Source organism: Echinops telfairi, unplaced genomic scaffold (genome assembly GCF_000313985.2).
Source record: "Echinops telfairi isolate 266 unplaced genomic scaffold, ASM31398v2 ScPeMD7_2291;HRSCAF=2852, whole genome shotgun sequence".
Lineage (NCBI taxonomy): Eukaryota > Metazoa > Chordata > Mammalia > Afrosoricida > Tenrecidae > Echinops > Echinops telfairi.
Window position 1 is genome coordinate 16,338,320 of NW_022106189.1, and position 18,142 is coordinate 16,356,461.

The 18,142-nt window shown below is 39.4% G+C and overlaps 1 protein-coding gene across 1 annotated transcript in view; it reads left to right on the plus strand.

The window, feature by feature from the left end:
• Nucleotides 1-2,695: 2,695 nt before the first annotated feature.
• Nucleotides 2,696-18,142, plus strand: part of RBL2 (RB transcriptional corepressor like 2) — a 75,216-nt gene continuing 59,769 nt past the window's right edge. The window contains exons 1-8 of the mRNA XM_004704670.2: nt 2,696-2,962; nt 5,343-5,473; nt 7,575-7,775; nt 9,158-9,222; nt 12,777-12,905; nt 15,419-15,579; nt 15,672-15,736; nt 17,715-17,901. Coding sequence (XP_004704727.1) covers nt 2,729-2,962; nt 5,343-5,473; nt 7,575-7,775; nt 9,158-9,222; nt 12,777-12,905; nt 15,419-15,579; nt 15,672-15,736; nt 17,715-17,901 — 1,173 coding nt within the window. The 5' untranslated portion in view covers nt 2,696-2,728. The remainder of the gene's footprint in view (nt 2,963-5,342; nt 5,474-7,574; nt 7,776-9,157; nt 9,223-12,776; nt 12,906-15,418; nt 15,580-15,671; nt 15,737-17,714; nt 17,902-18,142) is intronic.

Genomic DNA, 18,142 nt, shown 5'->3' on the forward strand with positions numbered 1-18,142 from the left:
TCGGAAAGGACAAGATATGACAAAATAATAATTTATAAATTATCAAGGGTTCATGAGGGGGGAGCAGGGAGGGAGGGGAAAAATGAGGAGCTGATGCCAGAGCCTTAGGTGGAAAGCAAATGATTTGTGAATGATGTGGGCAATGAATGTGAAAATATGCTTTACACAATTGATGTATGTATGAATTGCAGTAATAGTTGTATGAGCCCCTAATAAAACGATTTTTTAAAAAAAGGATGATGCCACATTCTTCTGCATGTAATCCAGCTTCTCTGATGATTTGTTTAGCATGTAGATTGAAATAAGTATGGTGAGCGCATACAACCTTGTATCATACCTTTCCTGATTCCAAACCATGTAGTTTTCCCTTGTTCTGTTGACACAACTGCCTTTGATCCATGTACAAGTTCCTCCTGAGCACAATGAAGTGTTCTGGAATTCCCATTCTTCTCCAGGTGATCCACAGTTAATTGTAAGCCACACAGTCCCCACAACCTTTGCATAATCAATGAAACACAAGTAAACATCTTTCTGGTATTCTCTATTTTGAGCCAAGATCCATGTGACCATTTGTTCCATGTCCTCTTCTGAATCTGGCCTGAACATCTGGCAGTTCCCTCTCAATGTATGACTGCAACTGTTGTTGGATGATCTTAAGCAGAATTTTACTTGTATTCCTTGTTGTGTTAAGCTGGGTTGACTAGAGAAACAAACCCACCGATACGCCTTTATGTGTATGAAAGAGCTTTATATCAAGAAAACATCCCAGCTCAGATCAACTGAAGTCCGTAAGTCTGATACTAGTCCATAAGTATCAGACTCTTACAACCACATGCAGTGATGTAGAATACAGGAAGATAACAGGCTGGTGGGTGCAGAGACCCGTGGATCCATGGACAGTGGAGATATGGCAGGGCTTGGCAGCTCTCTGGGTAACCAGCAAGCAGGAAGGGAAAGGCAAGTGGAAGGGAAGGGAAGGGAAGGGGAGGGAAGGGAAAGAGAGAGTGGAGGTCCTAGAGTCCTCCTCACAAGAAGCCACACCCCCAGGGAGACAGCATCGGCTTTGATCTGACTCACAGGTTGGGCTTCACCCTGACACTCATACATCTTCAAGCTGACATGAACTTATCTAACCATTGTCCTTGTGTTTGGCTACTGCATTCAGTGCAGAAGGAACTTCCTTTAGCACTATTGCTTCATGCTCCTATGCTGCCTCATGAAATGGTGGGATGTCCAATAATGTTTTGTGTGTTTGGTACAGTGACTCTGTATTTCTTCCCATCTTTTGATGCTTCCTGCATCATTGAAAATTAATGCTTTATGGTTAAAAATAGACTTTTTTTTTTTAGCTATTGAGCTAAAGCTCCAAAACCAAAGTCACTGCCGTTGAGTCAATTCTAACTCATAGCAACCCTCTAGGACAGGGTAGACCTGTTCTTACAAGTTTCCAAGACTGTTAACTCTTTATGGGCGCAGGAAGCTCATAGGAGATAGGAGAAGAACTAATGACCAAGTATGTGATTTTTTTTCTCCCCTTCATGATAGTTGATATATGTCTTAACACTAAATAGGTATCCTGTTTACTTTTTGTTATGTAAACTAGCCAGAGGAGCCCTAAGGGTGTAGTTGTCACACAATGGGCTGCTAGCTGCTAACTGCAAGGTCAGCAGTTTGAAAATACCAAGGGGCTCCTCAGGGGGGAAAAATGAGGCTTTTAATCCTGTAAAGAGTTACAGTCTTAGATTGCTGAGTCAGCATTGACTTGATGGCAGTGAGTTTTTGGTTTGACACAATTTCTTAAACAAGATAATATTGTACACTACTCCTGCATATAAATTTAAAGAGGATTGGAAATAAAGTAACTCAAATCTACTATATGTGAAAAGAGCAAGTAAAAAATATTTTAAAAGGAATTAAGTTTCACCAACTGGGTGGGTAATGATAGTACAAATGTGTTATTTACAGTGATATTTGCTCACTGGAAGAATAAATTAGTTCATTAAGAAAAAAAATTCGAATTACCATGGACTGCTAAAAGGACACTTTGTCTCACATACTTTGGACGTGTTGTCAGGAGAGACCAGTCCCTGGAGAAGGACATCATGTTTGGTAAAGTGAAGGGGTGAAATTCAACGAGTTGGGCTCAGACATAGGAACAATTGTGAGGATCATACAGGACCAGGCTGTGTTTCCTTCTGTTGGGCATAGGGTTACTATTAGTCCGACCCGACTGGATGGCACCACCACCACCAACAACAAAAGTTTACAAAAAACCTACAGCTGAAAAAAACCTTGAAATTTACAATAGAACTGAAATTTTAATTTAGACAAATAGGCCACTTGCTATTGTCCTTATTTTTAAGATAAGGTAACCCAGGCAAGGAGGAAGTAATAATTCCTGGGGACAATTTATATATTAAACTTTCATGTATCAGTCAATATTTCTTGGATGTTTTCTCTTGAGTCCAGCCATATTGAACCATCACACGAGGAAGCTAGGAGACGTAAATACTGACTTTTAAGAGGATTTTTGGCCTCCGTGGGCCCCCGTATGGACTACATTTCCCAGCAGACCCCGCTCAGGGCTACGGGTGCCTACTCCTGGGCCAGCGCCGTTGGAGGCGGCGCAGTCCAGTGAGGGCGGCCGACCGACCGGCGCCTAGAGGTTTGAATGACTCTGGGCCCTGGCCTAGGGCTCCTCTGAGGACTCGCCGCCCAGGGGTGCGTTATGCCGTCGGGAAGCGACCAGTCTCCGCCGCCCCTGCCGCCGCCTGCGGGCTCGCAGCAGGAGGAGGAAGAGGGCGAGATCGAGGCGCAGGACTCGGCGCAGTCGGCTCCATCGCCGGCCGCTCAGACCCTGCAGCGGTTCGAGGAGCTGTGCAGCCGCCTCAACATGGACGAGGCCGCGCGGGTGGAGGCCTGGGAGAGCTACCGCCGCATGAGCGAGAGCTACACGCTGGAGGTGAGTCGGCCGGGGGCGCAGGGGCTGCCCGGCCTGGCCCGACCCCCGCGGGAGTGGGCCCTTCCCTCCCAGGCTCGGCCCGCGGAAGGTCCGGGAAGCCCGGCGCCTAGAGCGACCCTAGCGGCTCCGAGGGTGAACCGCTCCCACTCCTAGCTCTGGGCTTCCGTGCGGAAAGCACCTCTGGCCCCCAAGTAACGCCGCGAGGCCGAGGCCGTGGCCGTGTCCACTTCAGGAATGGGGCTGCGTGGCCCTTCGGGCGCCAAGTCCAGGTGCACAGGTGTGGCCGGGACGGCGGCAGGGCACGGGGCCGGGCCGAGGGGAGCAGTAAGAGGAGGCTGCGCCGAGCCCGGGTGAAGCGGTGTGCCAGGAGATTGGCACTCGGCCCCCTTCGTCCCCGGGAAGTCAGGATCGGGGGACTCCCGAAGTGCCCGCGACCCTGCCACGGTGTGGCCCTCCGTACGGAGTTGCGAGGGAGGGTGGCCGTTCTAGCCAGTGACCGTCAACTCCGCTGGCACCTCCCCTTCACGGGCCAATGGGAAGCGAGTCGGAAGTCCGAGTCCGCCGGTTTCTCGGCTGCCTGTGTGTGCAGCGTTTGTTTGTTTTCCTTGTCGTCTTTCTTTCATTCAGCAGTTTTGCTGGCATAGCATTCACGTATCGTGCAATTAAATAGTTCAGTCGTTTTTGTGCTTCTTAACTCGTTTCATAAACAGCGAGCGTGTGGAGTGTGGCCGGAAGGCTCAGGATGCAGAGGCCTCTGGAGGCATTAAAAAAACAAACCAAACACAGTGCCCTCCAGTGGGTGCCGACTCAGAGCCAGCCGACAGGACAGGGTAGAGCTGCCCCTGTGAGTTTCGGAGACTGGAACTGTTAATGGGAGGAGAAAGCCCGGCTTTTCTCCCTCGGATCGGCTGGTGGTTTCAAACTGTTGACCTTGCTGATAGCAGCCCAATGCACAACCACTGAGCCACCCAGACTGCTCCCTGAGATAGTACTACGGATAATGTGGTCTTTCTGCCTCCATGTCACCCTGCTGAGTAACAACGTGTTATTTGTATTTGCACTACTCGATTTTTAATGCCACTGTTAGTTCCCACTTGCTGGGTATAGATTTCTTTCAATAGAGCTCTCCAGTCCACTTCAAGTACAGCAAGGTTTTATGTGTACTTCTAGTTCCTTGCTCTACCTCTTTGGGGGAATTAAATAGTTGTGAATTTCTTAGGACCACCAAAGATCATTATAGACAATCTACTTCTAACCTTTCGTTGAAACACAGGGTAACTGTGACTTACTTCATTCTCATTTAGTAAGAAATGTAGGTATAGTAGGGAAACGCACTATATAATTAGTATAAATGTAACTTACTTTGCAATCTGATAATCAGAAATACTATGAAGCTATTTCCCAGAGAAGTGTTTAATACACAAATGTTGTACATATGTGTTTTTCAAATAGAAAATCTATGCCATACTAAGTTCTTAAGTAAGTCTGTGTGTACATGTGGAAATACAGGATTTCCAGTTTCCCTGATTTTCATTTAGACCAGCTGTGGATACAGTGTAACCAAAGGCCTGCTGGGAAAGTGTGTTACTTTGTAAAAAGAACGGAGATGATCTCTTAGAAATGGCGCCCTAAAAATGATATTCTCTTTGCATGTTATCTGTGTGGTTAAAGAAATAATTTTCATGTATTTAATCATGCATGAAATTAGTGATTGGATATACATTAAAGTTTAAGTGTTTATTTCTTTTTTTCACTTTATGGATGTTGAACAAGATGAAAAATTATGCACAGTAATACAGTTACCGTTATTGTGGCTCTTTTACAAATTGCCATAAAACGTAGTGGCATTGAACAATTTATTATGCTCACAGATTGTGTGGGTCAGGAGTTCAAACAGGGCATAGAGGGGAAGTCATGTCTATACCAAGTCTGGGCCTTCCTTGGGAGATGTGAATAGTTAAGGGCTGGCCCAGCTGGAGCTCCTTTGGGCGTCTCTCTTTATGTGAGTGGCCTCTTCCGGCTAGCATGGTGTCAGTCAGGGAAGCCCTACTTTTTAAGTATTGGTCAGATTTCCTGAGCAACATGTCCAGAAAATATTTGAGCCAAGTAGAATCTATTATTGCCTTTTATGATCTTGGAAGCTACCTGACATCACTTCCACTTGGTGCTGTTGGTTGAAGCAATTTAAAAAGTCTGCCAAGGTTCAAGATGAGGAACAGACTATTTCTTCGTGGAAGAATGTCAGTATCACTTTATGAAAATAGCATATAGAATAAGCCATCATGCACAAATATCTAACCACAGATATATGAATGTGATTTAAACATAAGAATGTCTTTGTATTGGGATCTATGAACTAAATTCACTTTTTCTTTTACAGGGAAATGATCTTCATTGGCTAGCATGTGCCTTATATGTGGCTTGTAGAAAATGTGTTCCAACTGTGAGCAAAGGAACAGTTGAAGGAAACTATGTATCTTTAACAAGAATTTTGCGCTGTTCAGAGCAAAGGTAATTATGATAGAATTTGAGTAGACTGAGACTAATCATAAAGCTCATAAATTCTAGTGATAAGTAAAACATCTCTCTTCATTGTTTTCCAAGTACTTGTATCTGTGGGGTGCTGAATCTAGAAGTTAGGTTGTGGATTTTCTTTCCCACATCTGTTAGTATCCAGTAGATTTTACATTTTTGGTGAAAATATTTAAATGTTTAAGTATTAGGAGAACTTTTATTGGAGCGTTTACTATGAAAGTTGTGACTCACAATTGTAGTAATGGGAGATTTCTAAGTAAAGACATTGATTGGTAAATGCAGTTACAATGTTGATTGTATGTATGGTATTATATTTAGAACTATATTTATAGGCTTTACATCTCAACATATAGGAAAGTAGAAATATTTATTGATTTACTTTTGGGGGATATGTAATGCCATTATAATGATTTATATCTCACTCAAAACTCACTGTTATTGAGTCAATTTTGACTCATAGCAACCCGATAGAACAGGGCGGAACTGCCCCTGTGGGTTTCTAAGACTGTACATCTCTAAGGGAGTAGAAACCTTCATCTTTCTCCCGTAGAGCTGCCAGTAGTTTCAGACTGCTTGCTGATCATGTGGTTAGAGCCCCATGAGTAACCCACTGTACTGCCAGGCTCCTTTTTGTTTTTTGTAATCAATTATGGAGAGGGCCAAATATTATTTTTAAATGAGGCATGAATTATTTTTTCTGTCATATAATTGCTTTATTTTCTTTATTATTTGTATTTTCTAGGCCATTATTCTTCTCTGGCCCATTAAAACTGATAGAAAAGGATGTGTAGCATTTGGAAGGGTGATTTTAAAATATTACTTAATATTAAAATAATATGAAATGCATTGCTTAATTACAGTCTGTTTATTAACTATGAACTCCATCCAATTATATTTGGGTCTAAGAACAAGAGTTGAACCCAGATTCTAAAGCTACAGAAGTGGATTTATGTAAGGTGCAAAAGCATCATTTACAAATAAAAATGAATTCAGAGTAATCCTATTGTTTCAGATGAAGAATTTAAAAAGCAAAGGTCAAAATATGGGCTTATAATAAACTGCAGTAACAAACTTGAAACTTTTATGCAAATATATATTCCCGGGTTTCTATTTCATAAACCCCAATTTTTTCTGATTTTTTATATATTGGTTCAAATTATTTACTTTTCTGCCATATGGACTAACTGGATTTAAAAGAGCAGAGTGGGACAAGAGATTTACAATGCATATTAACTGATGAAGGATTAATATCCCACATTATATAAAGAATTACTAATAAACAATAGACAAAACTCCCCTAAAAAGTAGATAAAAGAATGTGACTTTTCAAAGGCTGAAACTCACATAGTTAATGAATATAGGACAAAGAGCTCAATCTTACTAGTAGTCAAAGAAGTAAAAGTTAAAAGATAGCATTTAGTTTTGTCAGTGTATAAGGAAACAGGAGTGGATGACAGTGTTGGTGTCCATAGGGGAGTGTACAAACTGCCGCAGCTGCTTTGGCAGGGCATTTGACAGTCTAATAAAATTGAATGTGATTATTCTGATCCAGCAATTCCATGTCTTATAAGAGCCCCTAAAGAAGCTCTTCCATGCATGTACAAGGGTATTAGAAACAACTTAAATCTCCATTGACTGTGGAGGGATACAAAGAGCTGTGTTCATATGAAAGAATGCTTTGAGTAGTTAAAATGAATGAATGACAGTTATATGTATCTACTTTTGAAGTTAATAAACTTTTGAAATAGTGAATGGAAAAATGTTTTATATATTTTTTAAACCCTGCTCATTATCTCATGTGTGTGTATCTATATATAATATAAAAACATGAATGAGAATGTTTGTAACTTTTGAATAATGGTTATCTTTGGGGAAGTGGTCAGGAAATGGTACTTACTCCAATCTGTAATCTGTAAGAGATTAAGCTAGCCTGATGAATGAGTTATGATTTTAAATCTATCACTACCTAAGAATATTACAAAGTAATTTTGTTTTACCTTTACATATTTTTACATATGTATTCATTTTTCTTCATGTTCACTATAAAAATATCTCATTTTAAAATCTTAAATATCAGCTTGATCGAGTTTTTTAACAAGATGAAGAAGTGGGAAGACATGGCGGCCCTCCCGTCACACTTCCGAGAGCGCACGCAGAGACTAGAAAGAGACTTTACTGTCTCTGCTGTCATTTTTAAGAAATATGAGCCCATTTTTCAGGATATTTTTAAATATCCTCAAGAGGATCATCCCCGGCAACAAAGGGGAAGAAAACAGAGGTAAGCACTTTATTTATATTAGTTGAGAATGTGCAATTGTGCTACAATTTTGGTCATTCTCTGTCCTTTTTATTTGTTAATCTTAAAGACATGTGATTTAATAAATAATTCTTTTAACCAAAGATAGATGTGCAAGGTCTGAGATATTTTTTCCATCATTTGAATTTTTCTCTTGATAATAAATTTTTGAGAGCGACGAGGTGTTGGAAAAGTTCTTTTAAATAGAAAATTATATGGGCTCTTTGTTTTCTCAGACTTTCCCATTTATTTAAACTATTACAAATGCAGATTGCAAAACTCAGACCTTGGGAATTTTCACCAATATACCTCTCGTAGGTGTAAAGTTTAGCCACTGTTTTTTTTATTATTGAGTATACGTAAAATTGAATAATACTTCTCTTTGATAATCAAATACCTTCTTAATTTGGTGTTTACAACCAGTCAAGAATAGAGAAACTGAGGGGAGGAGAGAAGAAACTACTATTAAAAAAAAAAGAAAACTACTATGAATTTGTGCTTTCTGGAAAAGTCTGCAACGTTTATCAGTTTACTCTGGCTCAGAGTTTTCTCCTTTTTTATTGATAGATAAGAGCAATTATACAAATTATATACCTTTGTTACAAATTTTTTCAAAATAAATACAGATATACACTTATTCTTTTTCTTATATCATTTTATTGGGGGCTCGTACAACTCTTATCACAATCCATACATCCATCTATTGTGTCAAGCACATTTGTACATTTGTACATCATCATTCTCAAAACATTTTCTTTCTACTTGAACCCTTGGTATCAGCTCCTCATTTTTACCCTTCCCTCCTCACCCTCCCTCCCTCACGAACCCTTGGTAATTTATAAATTATTCTTGTTTTGTCATGTCTTACACTTTCCAATGTGTCCTTTCACCCACTTTTCTGTTGTCCGCCCCCCAGGGACGGGGTTATATGGAGATCCTTGTGATCAGTTCTGTCTTTCTATCCCATCTTCCCTGCCCCCTCCCGATATTGCCACTTTCACCACTGGTCCTGAGGGGTTCATCTGTCCTGGCTTCTCTGATACACACATATTCTTAAAATACAATTAAGCAAAATACAATAGGATGTCATCAGAAGGACTATTAAAACATTTAACTCCACCTTCCCTGTTTTGAGTTTGAAAAGCTTTTAAAATTTCTTAGAGTTTACTTCCAAAATGAGGTTTTTCTCTAACTCCCAGCTATTTCCTAATAATTTTTGGGCAGAACTTCTTAGGTATTTTCCGTGTGAAACTAAATCTGATATTATTCCCTCTAACTCTGTGTATATTATTTCATTGATAGTCATTTGGAATGTATTTTTAGTAAGTTTTTCTATTGTTCATGCTTGCTTTTCTTCTTCACAGGCGACAGCCTTGTACTGTGACTGAAGTTTTCCAGTTTTGCTGGGTGCTTTTTATATATGCAAAAGGTAAGAATATAGTAATATTTATTCATATATTCGATTATTTCAATGGTTAGACATTACTTTCAGCAACTCATGATATATATCTAGAAAAAAAATTTTTTTATCCATCTTGTTGGGGTTTGATATAGATACCATTCCATAGCTCAATCACATCAAGCAGTATTTCGCAATTGCTACCACATCAGTTTCAAAACATTCTTTTCCTTCTTGAACTCCTTGACATCTGCTCCCTTTTAGGGGCCCCCCACACACACACACACAGTTCCCACAGAAACCCTTATTCTACTTGATCCTGATAGGTTCATCAATCCTGATTTTCATGTACTGAAAAACAGACAGACACCTTACAAAAATTCAGGAGGGTTACCCCCAATGAGAAAACACATCTTAAATAAACCCTGATTAAAAAAAAATAATAAACCCTGATATGAACAAACACAACCCCCCAAAATTACAGAAAACCAGATCAGAGCTAACCCATGCATGAGGGTGGGGGGGTGGGGAGCTCAACTGACAAGGTTTTAGCTGGTCAAGTCAGGTTTATCATTTTGATCTTCTGTACGTAGTTATCTCTTCAATGCACTCTGTTTGGTGACCAGTTTTCTTCTCATTCATCTATTATGGATAGAAGGAAACCACCAGAGGCTTATTTCCTATGTAGATGCCACAGATTTATCTTAGGCCCTCAATGTCATCCATAGCCTTCTGCAAACCACATTCTCACAATTTAGGCTCTGATACTATTCCCTCCTTAGGCTTCAGATGATGTGATTTACCATCCCTGTCACTGATGTTGATGAGCTTCTTCCATGTGGATTTAGTTGACATCTCACTTAGATGGCTGCTTGTTTGGAAACACGCCTTTATGAACCCAGACACTATTTTTCTGATAGCCGGGCACTATCTAATTAGAAAAAATTTTTACTGAAAATTTTTTCAAGGGTTTTAAACCCAGATTCCCTTAAATAAAAAAATAGGTTGAATGTAACATCCTAAATATACTCAACCTAAAACTTTCCATTTTAACATTTTAAAATACTCAATCCAGAGAGACATAAAGTCACATTTACAGTGTCATTCAAGTGTCAACACTATTGCCCTTCTAAACATTTTCATTGCCCCAAAGAGATACTTTGTACTCTGTAAGCAGTAAGTAACTCCTGATTCTTCTTTTCCAAACCCATGGTAACTCCTAAGCATTCTGTCTCCATGTGATTGTCTGTTCTGGAAATTTCATATAGATGGGATTTTCCAATCGTGTTCTTGTGTGTCTGGCATATTTCACATTGTGTGTAATGTTTCCAATTCGCTCTTGCTTATCACAAAGACAGCTGCGGTGGAGAATATCTGTTTGAGCTCCTGCTTCCAGCTTTTATGGGTAGATCTAGGAATGAAACTTATGGGTCATGTAGTAATTTTATGTATAACTTTTTGAGGAAGTGCCAAAGTGTTTTCCATTGCAACTTAACCATTTTTCGTTAACATCAGCACTCAATGAGGGTTCCAGTTTCTCTACATTCCTAGCGACGCCTGTGATATTCTCGTTTGCGGTTGTTGCCTCTCTGTTTTTAGCAGCCATTGTAGTGGGAGTAATGTGGCACAGGGGCCCCTTCTATCAGAAAAAAGAACATTGCTGTGAAACTTTGTAAACTGAAATGGTGTAAAGTGAAGCAATTACCATAAATGTATATGGGGAAACACTTTTGAGCATTCCTAGGCCTAAAAACAAGCTATCAAGTCATACCGAATAACACAGTGATCACAGACACAACTGAAAGCGAGGGCAACTTAATGCTGAGGTCCCGAGTGGAGGGGAGCGGCTTGAGGACACCTCTCCGGCTGCAGGAATGCAGACCACCTCTTCAACGGCTTACTGCAAAACAGATGCTAATTGTTAGCGTCATTTTTGGTCTCTCAATGAAAGCAAAGAGGATTTAGTTTGATAAGTGAAAATAGGTACTAATGTAGGCCTCTTGTGAAAATGAAGGGACTTTTGAAAAGGTGGAGATACCAGTGTCTGATTGTGTCCTATTCCCCTAATGACTAATGAAGGAACCCAGGTGGCACAGTGGGTTAAGCACTGGACTGTTAACCAAAAGGCCACCCATTTGAACCCACCAGACCCCACAGGAGAAAGATAAGGCCATGTGAGTCCATAAAGATTGGCAGCTCTGAAGCCTCATGGGATAGTGGTGTTCTTTTCTTTAGTTTGGCTGTGTGTCAGCATTGATTGTCAGCAGTAATGACTAATGATACTGCTAAACTTTCATTTGAACCTACCAGCCCCTTTGCAAGAGAAAGATGCGAGAATCTGCTTCTATGAAGATTACAGCCTTGGAAACACTGTGAAGCAGTTCTGTTATGGGTGATGAGGGGGCATCAACTCAAGAGAAATTGTTTTTTGTTCTTTTTAATTACTAATGGCACACAAAAAAAGTCCTTTGCCTTTTTTAATTAGATTTTTATGTCCTATTATTGTTCAGTTTAAATATTACAGACATGTAAATAATGCCTTTTGATAAAATGAGTTTCTTATACTATCTAAACTTTCTCATTAATGGAAAATTGTTTGATTTGTTCTTACACAACCTTCCCCCTCAAAGCTGTTATGAGTTATAGACTGAAAATACACATTAGTCTGTGTATGAGCTTAAGTAAAAGAGTATTGCTACATGGGTACCAGTTCATACATGCAGTGTTTATTCTGAGCAAAACATGTTTAAATGTTTTGGACTATTTAAATTCAAGGTAGAGAGGTACATTGAGAAGGTGGTGGCAAAAACAAAAGGAAGGTGGTAGCAACTGTTCTCTGGGGATCCACAGAGATGATTTTGATAAAAATGTTCAGAGATCACAGGATGATCACAGGAGCTTATTGTAAAGAAGTTTTAAAAAATTGAAACTTGCATGATCAGAAAAAAGGCAGGAAAGGTATGTTGAGAGATTTTTTTTTTTTTCATGGCAGTGCACCTGCTCATCTTATGAGAATTTCATTGGGAAACCTTCCCTTTCTAGGCTTTTTTTGGTTCCCCAAACTGAGAGAACATTTTACAAAGGTACACAATTGTGAGTCCCCTGAAGTTAGCCAAACTGTCATTTTGACATGGTGCAGAATTCTTTTAGGGGATGGGGTAGAGAGATGGAAATACCACCTTCAGAAGTGTATAGATATAGATGGAGGATATGTTAAACAGTTTCATATTTTGAGATTCATAGCAATACTTTTACATTACCCTCATATACTTTTTGTTTTTGTTTTTGTTGCAGGGCATGCATTACTGGGTGCTCCAAGACAGATCACCTCAGAGTAGTTCAATTACTTTTTCAATTGTGTCTCATTCAGATAAATATGCTTAGACAAGTGCCCTTAGATTTAATTTATTTTCTCTCCCTTATCTCATTTAACTTACAGAAGGTCTGCATTGAGTGAAATATATCTCTAGCACTTTGGAATCAACTTTGTACAGTGTTATATATTGTTACAACTAAAGGAAGAAATTATTTTTATGTATTGTAGCATTGATGCAAATTTAACTAAAGGTGTTTTAATCCTGTAGGTAATTTCCCCATGATTAGTGATGATTTGGTCAATTCTTATCACCTTCTGCTATGTGCTTTGGATTTAGTTTATGGAAATGCCCTTCAATGTTCCAATCGTAAGGAACTTGTGAACAGTAACTTTAAAGGTAAGTGTGAAAATCAATTAGTGGACAACTTAGTAGTCCAAATTAGTGGACAACTCATATCTCTAAATTATGTTTACTCTTGGGTGTATCATAGCACAAGTTTCCTAGTCCCAGAGAATATACATGAGTATTTTGTAAAAACTTCCATCATCGTATTATTCATGGTACTTACTGTCCTTTTCCTACAAAGAAGGCACTCACATAAATAACGTCCCTACACATCTGACATAGGGCATAGTGCACTTTGAAATGGCATGGTGCTGAGGGAGTTGTACCTTTGGGAAAAAATGCATATGGTATCTCTAGGTGTCAAGTGCTTTATGAAAATATTTTTGGCAAAGCAGTTTACAAATATCACAAAGTTTAAAATGCTTGATGACAATTTTAGAAGTTTCTGAAATGTATATGCAGTAAGGAGCCCTGAAACTGTAGTGGGTTGCAATTTGGGCTGCTTATGCAAGGTCACCAGTTTGAACCCACCAGCTGCTCCATGGGAGAAAGGTGAGACTTTCTGCTCCTGTGAAGATTTATAACCTCAAAAACCCAATGGTGCTGTTTTATTCTGCCATATAAGGTCACTGTGAGTCAGAATCAACCCAATGGTAGTAAGTGTGGTTTTGAAGAAGGCATTCGGAAACCTCAAAAAGCAAAGTTAAAGTGTTTTTCTACATTACAAGCCTCCAACCTAACCCACAGTAGTCAAAAATGACATATTGAAGGAGATATAGTTTCACATTTTTGCTACACAAAGGAATAGTTGAGTTTATAAAATAAAATGAATAGTTGAATGGAAATGGTAATTATTTTGGCAAATGCATTTAGAAGGCTTTAAAGTATATAAGTCTTATAAATGAGATCTAGTAGGAGCCCAAAGTATGACTTATTAAGCAATTATTAAGAAATATTTATAGAAGACAAATGGGTGCATAAGCAAATGTGGTGAAGAAAGCTGATGGTGCCCGGCTATCAAAAAGTATAGCGTCTGGGGTCTTAAAGGCTTGAAGGTAATCAAGCGGCCATCAAGCTCAGAAGCAACAAAGCCCACATGGAAAAAGCACACCAGCCTATGCAACCACGAGGTGTCGAAGGGATCAGGTGTAAGGCATTATCAGAACAAAAAATCTTACCATAGTGAATGATGGGGGCAGGGTGGAGTGGAGATCCAAAGCCCATTAGTAGGCCACTGGAGATCCCCTTGCAGAGGGGTCTCGGGGAGGAGATGAGCCAGTCAGGGTGCGATGTAACAATGATGAGAAATACAACCTTCCTCTAGTTCCTAAAGGTTTCCTCCCCGCTCCCACTACCATGACTCGAATTCTATCTTGCAAGACTGGATGGACCAGAGGAGGTACACTGGTACAGATGGGAGCTGAAAATACAGGGAATCCAGGATGGATGAGCCCTATAGGACCAGTGGTGTGAGTGGCAAAACAGGGAGGGTAAAGGGAGAATGGGTAGGAAAGAGGGAACCGATTACATGGAACTGTGTGTGACCTCCTCCCTGGGGGACAGACAACCGAAAAGTGGATGAAGGGAGAAGTCGGACAGGGCAAGATATGACAAAATACCCATTTATAAACTATCAAGGGCTCATGTGGGAGGGGGGAGCGGGGAGGGAGGGGAAAAATGAGGACCTAATGTCGGGGGTTTAAATGGAGAGAGAATGTTTTGAGAAATGATGTACAAATACGCTTTACACAATTGATGTGTGTATGGATTGGGATAACAGTTGTATGAGCCCCTAATAAAATGTTTAAAAAAAAAAAAAAGAAATATTTATAGAACTTTTTATGCAGTACTGCTGCTATTTGGACAATAACCATGGTAGGAATTTAGATGGCTGTCAATTTGTGGAGAGTTCTAATTAGAATTTTAAGTTGTTTTGCCATCAACGTAGATTTGTAAAATTATTGGCATTATTACTTCAAGTGCTGCTGTTTTGGTTAATTGAATATTCCTTATGTTATTTTATGCCATTTCTCTCATTTCCTTCCATACTACCTTTTTTATTCCTATAGTTGCATCCCTTCTCTTTTCCTATTTTGCATTTTCTGAGATTTTGTTTTTTCTTGCTCTTGAGTGTAGGGCAAGAAGAAGCTGCAGAGCACATCTAACATAATGGATTGAGAGTGTGAAATCTTTGAACAATGTAGTTATTTGTAGATTGGTGATTTTTTGTTTGTTTGTTTGAAGGTGACAGTTTGCAAAGTTATGTTTATGTTCGTGCTTCGTGGGTCTTAGGGCAATATACTTTTTTTTTCGCCTTTAAGTTTTTGCCTTAACTGCTTCTGGATATATAATTGAATAACAAATCTATGCAGCAATAATACACTTTTACCTTTCTTTGCTATTTTTAAAGGTATATCTAGTTAATAAATTGGGCATATGTGCATTATTTCTAGTATATGTTGATATATACTGGTTATCCTATTATTTATTACTGTTATTATTTTTTAGCAATTTTGTTAATGAGTATTAATATGTCTTTTGCCTTATATTCTATATACGCCTAGGCTTCTCTGAAGAGTCTCATGGTAAGGATTCTAAACCTCTCTCAGACCCACCTTGTGTCATTGAGAAATTGTGTTCTTTACATGATGGCTTGGTTTTGGAAGCAAAAGGAATAAAGGAACATTTTTGGAAGCCCTATATTAGAAAACTTTATGAAAAAAAGGTTTGTAAGCAACAAAGTAGTAATGGGAAATGTTTTTTGGGGGGGACAATGTTATTTACTCTGATGACTTAGGATCTCTTCTTTTATTGTAGCTCCTTAGAGGGAAAGAAGAAAATCTTACTGGATTTTTAGAGCCTGGAAACTTTGGAGAGAGTTTGTGAGTACTTCTGTTTTAAAGTTGTTTTAATTACTTTAAATTATGTCCTTGGGGGGATATAATATATATCCTTATTAAAAAAGGATTTTAAAAAATTATATCCTTAACAAACCTCAGAGACTAGTGTCTTTGCTCTGTGTACCTTAGAAATTTGGCATGTGGCTTGTGGGGAGTATTGGAAGCAATAAAAATGCTTTGCTTACATTGGAAACAATATTGAGAAAAGTTTGGCTGTTCTTTAAAGCTTTATTTTAAAAATGATTGTCCTTTAGGTGAAAGTTTGGACAGTTTGTTTTTATTCTGTAATGCATATGCAGGTTGTTCTGTGACATTGGTTGCAATGGCCGCCATGTATCAGCTCCCTCCCCATTTTCACTATCCAGTGTCCTGGCCTCTTCCTGCCTTTGTGTCTTTGTTTCAGGGCAAATGTTGCCCTTTTATTCCTACAGAGTCGATTGTTCTATGAAGCACATGCCTCCCAGCTGTTGTTCCACATTTTACAGTCCAGTCTGTTTGGTGGAAAGGTCGCCTCCAGAAGTATTTCAGCTTCATTTTAGAAGGGCAAGTTGGGGCAGCAGTCTCATGGATTCTTCCAGCTTTTATCCACCAAATAGATTTTGTCCTACGTTTAATGAATTTGAGTTTTGTTCTACATTTTTTGCCTATTCCAACTAGGCCCTTCCATTGTAGCCCTGATCAGAGTGGTCGGTAATGGTAGTTGGTCAGCCCCTAGTTCTTTTCATCTCAGGCTAGAAGAGGCTGTGGTTCATGTGGACCATTGCACATTAGCACAAACTGCTTCCCGCAGTCTCGTTTTCTTCACTCTCCTTCGTTCTGGGTGGAGGAGACCAGTTGTGAGAGGGTAGCTTATGAGCTTTGAAGACTCCAGACTTTACTCACTAAACAAGGCTGTGGAACATTGTATGAACTGTTATGCCAATGTATATTTCTCCTGTTTTTCACTTCAGAATCAGTAACTCAGTCCTGCTAGGTGTTTCGTTATGTCAAAGAATTTTTCATAACTGCCTGTATATGCTCTGTTCTATATATGAATATATACATAGCACAGATATGTATATAGAAAAACTCACACCCATACCTATATGTAGATAGTTCCATACATTTTTTTCAAGTTCCAGATGTTTATTATTCAGTATAAACCCCAACACAATATACCAACATGATTTCATGTATTTAAGGAACAACAATATTCTGTTTAAGTAGAAAACTGTGGGTAACTTCTGGAAGATCTTCGTTCTAAGTTCTAAGCAGCTTTATGGAAAAACACTTCATTTAGAAGTCAGGGCCTTTTTCCTTCAGTTTGCTAATACCCATATTCACTGCGAAGAACTAGATTGTTCATTGGGACCCAGTTTATTCCATGGTTTTGGGTTGTTCTTTCTGTCTCAACTGACATCTGCATTAAACTATACCAGACACATAACAGTGCTACTCCAGTACCGCCAGCTCCAGTAGAAAGGAAGGGCGGTATCAAACTCAGGTGCTTCTGGACCTGACCGAGGCTCTGGCACAGCATGGTTGTGGCTATGGCCTTGGGTCCGGAAGGAGAGAACAAATTTGACAGGCCCAAGAACTAGAAGTCTACACATTTCTGTGGCCACCCAAAGTCACCCAGGACCTCCAACATTAAGGCAGGAGTATCCTCTCTTTAAAAAAGAATCTTTTGTAGCTATTCAGGTGAAAAATGATGGTTGGGAAAGTCCTGGGGGTTTCCTGAGGCAGCTTGGCAAAAGGGTACCCCCCTCCCTAAAATACTGACAGCAAAATTTACTGTCTCATGAACAAGCATAGTGTTGCAAGATTACATTTTATACTTTACAGTGATCCCACTATAATTTAGCTTTAAAAAATGTATTAGAACTTTTAATGTTGTAGAGTGAAATAAGTGGCTTAATACATTAACTGAAATGACAGTTTTGTGAAAGTGTACTACTTGTCTGTTATTCTTTTCCCATAGAAAAGCCATCAATAAGGCCTATGAGGAGTATGTTTTATCTGTCGGAAATTTAGATGAACGGATATTCCTTGGAGAAGATGCTGAGGAAGAAATTGGGACTCTCTCGAGGTGTCTGAGTACTGCTTCAGGAACAGAGACAGCGGAAAGGGTACAGGTGAAAAACATCTTGCAGCAGCATTTTGACAAGGTGAGCTGAGCTGTTCCAGACAGGAGTAAAGGAGAAGACATGCTGGAGGGTCTAGTTTCTATTGTTAAATTTTATTTCCTGCTTTTACTAGGGGAGGAGGGTTTCCATAACATTGCTTTCATTAGAAAGGTTCTTTTTTTGCTTTGATTTTTGTTAACAGTAGTTTTCAAAGTTTTAGCCTTGGTGAGAAAAGGAAGTATTATGTAAACTTAAATGAACACATTATGCAATTGCTTTTGAA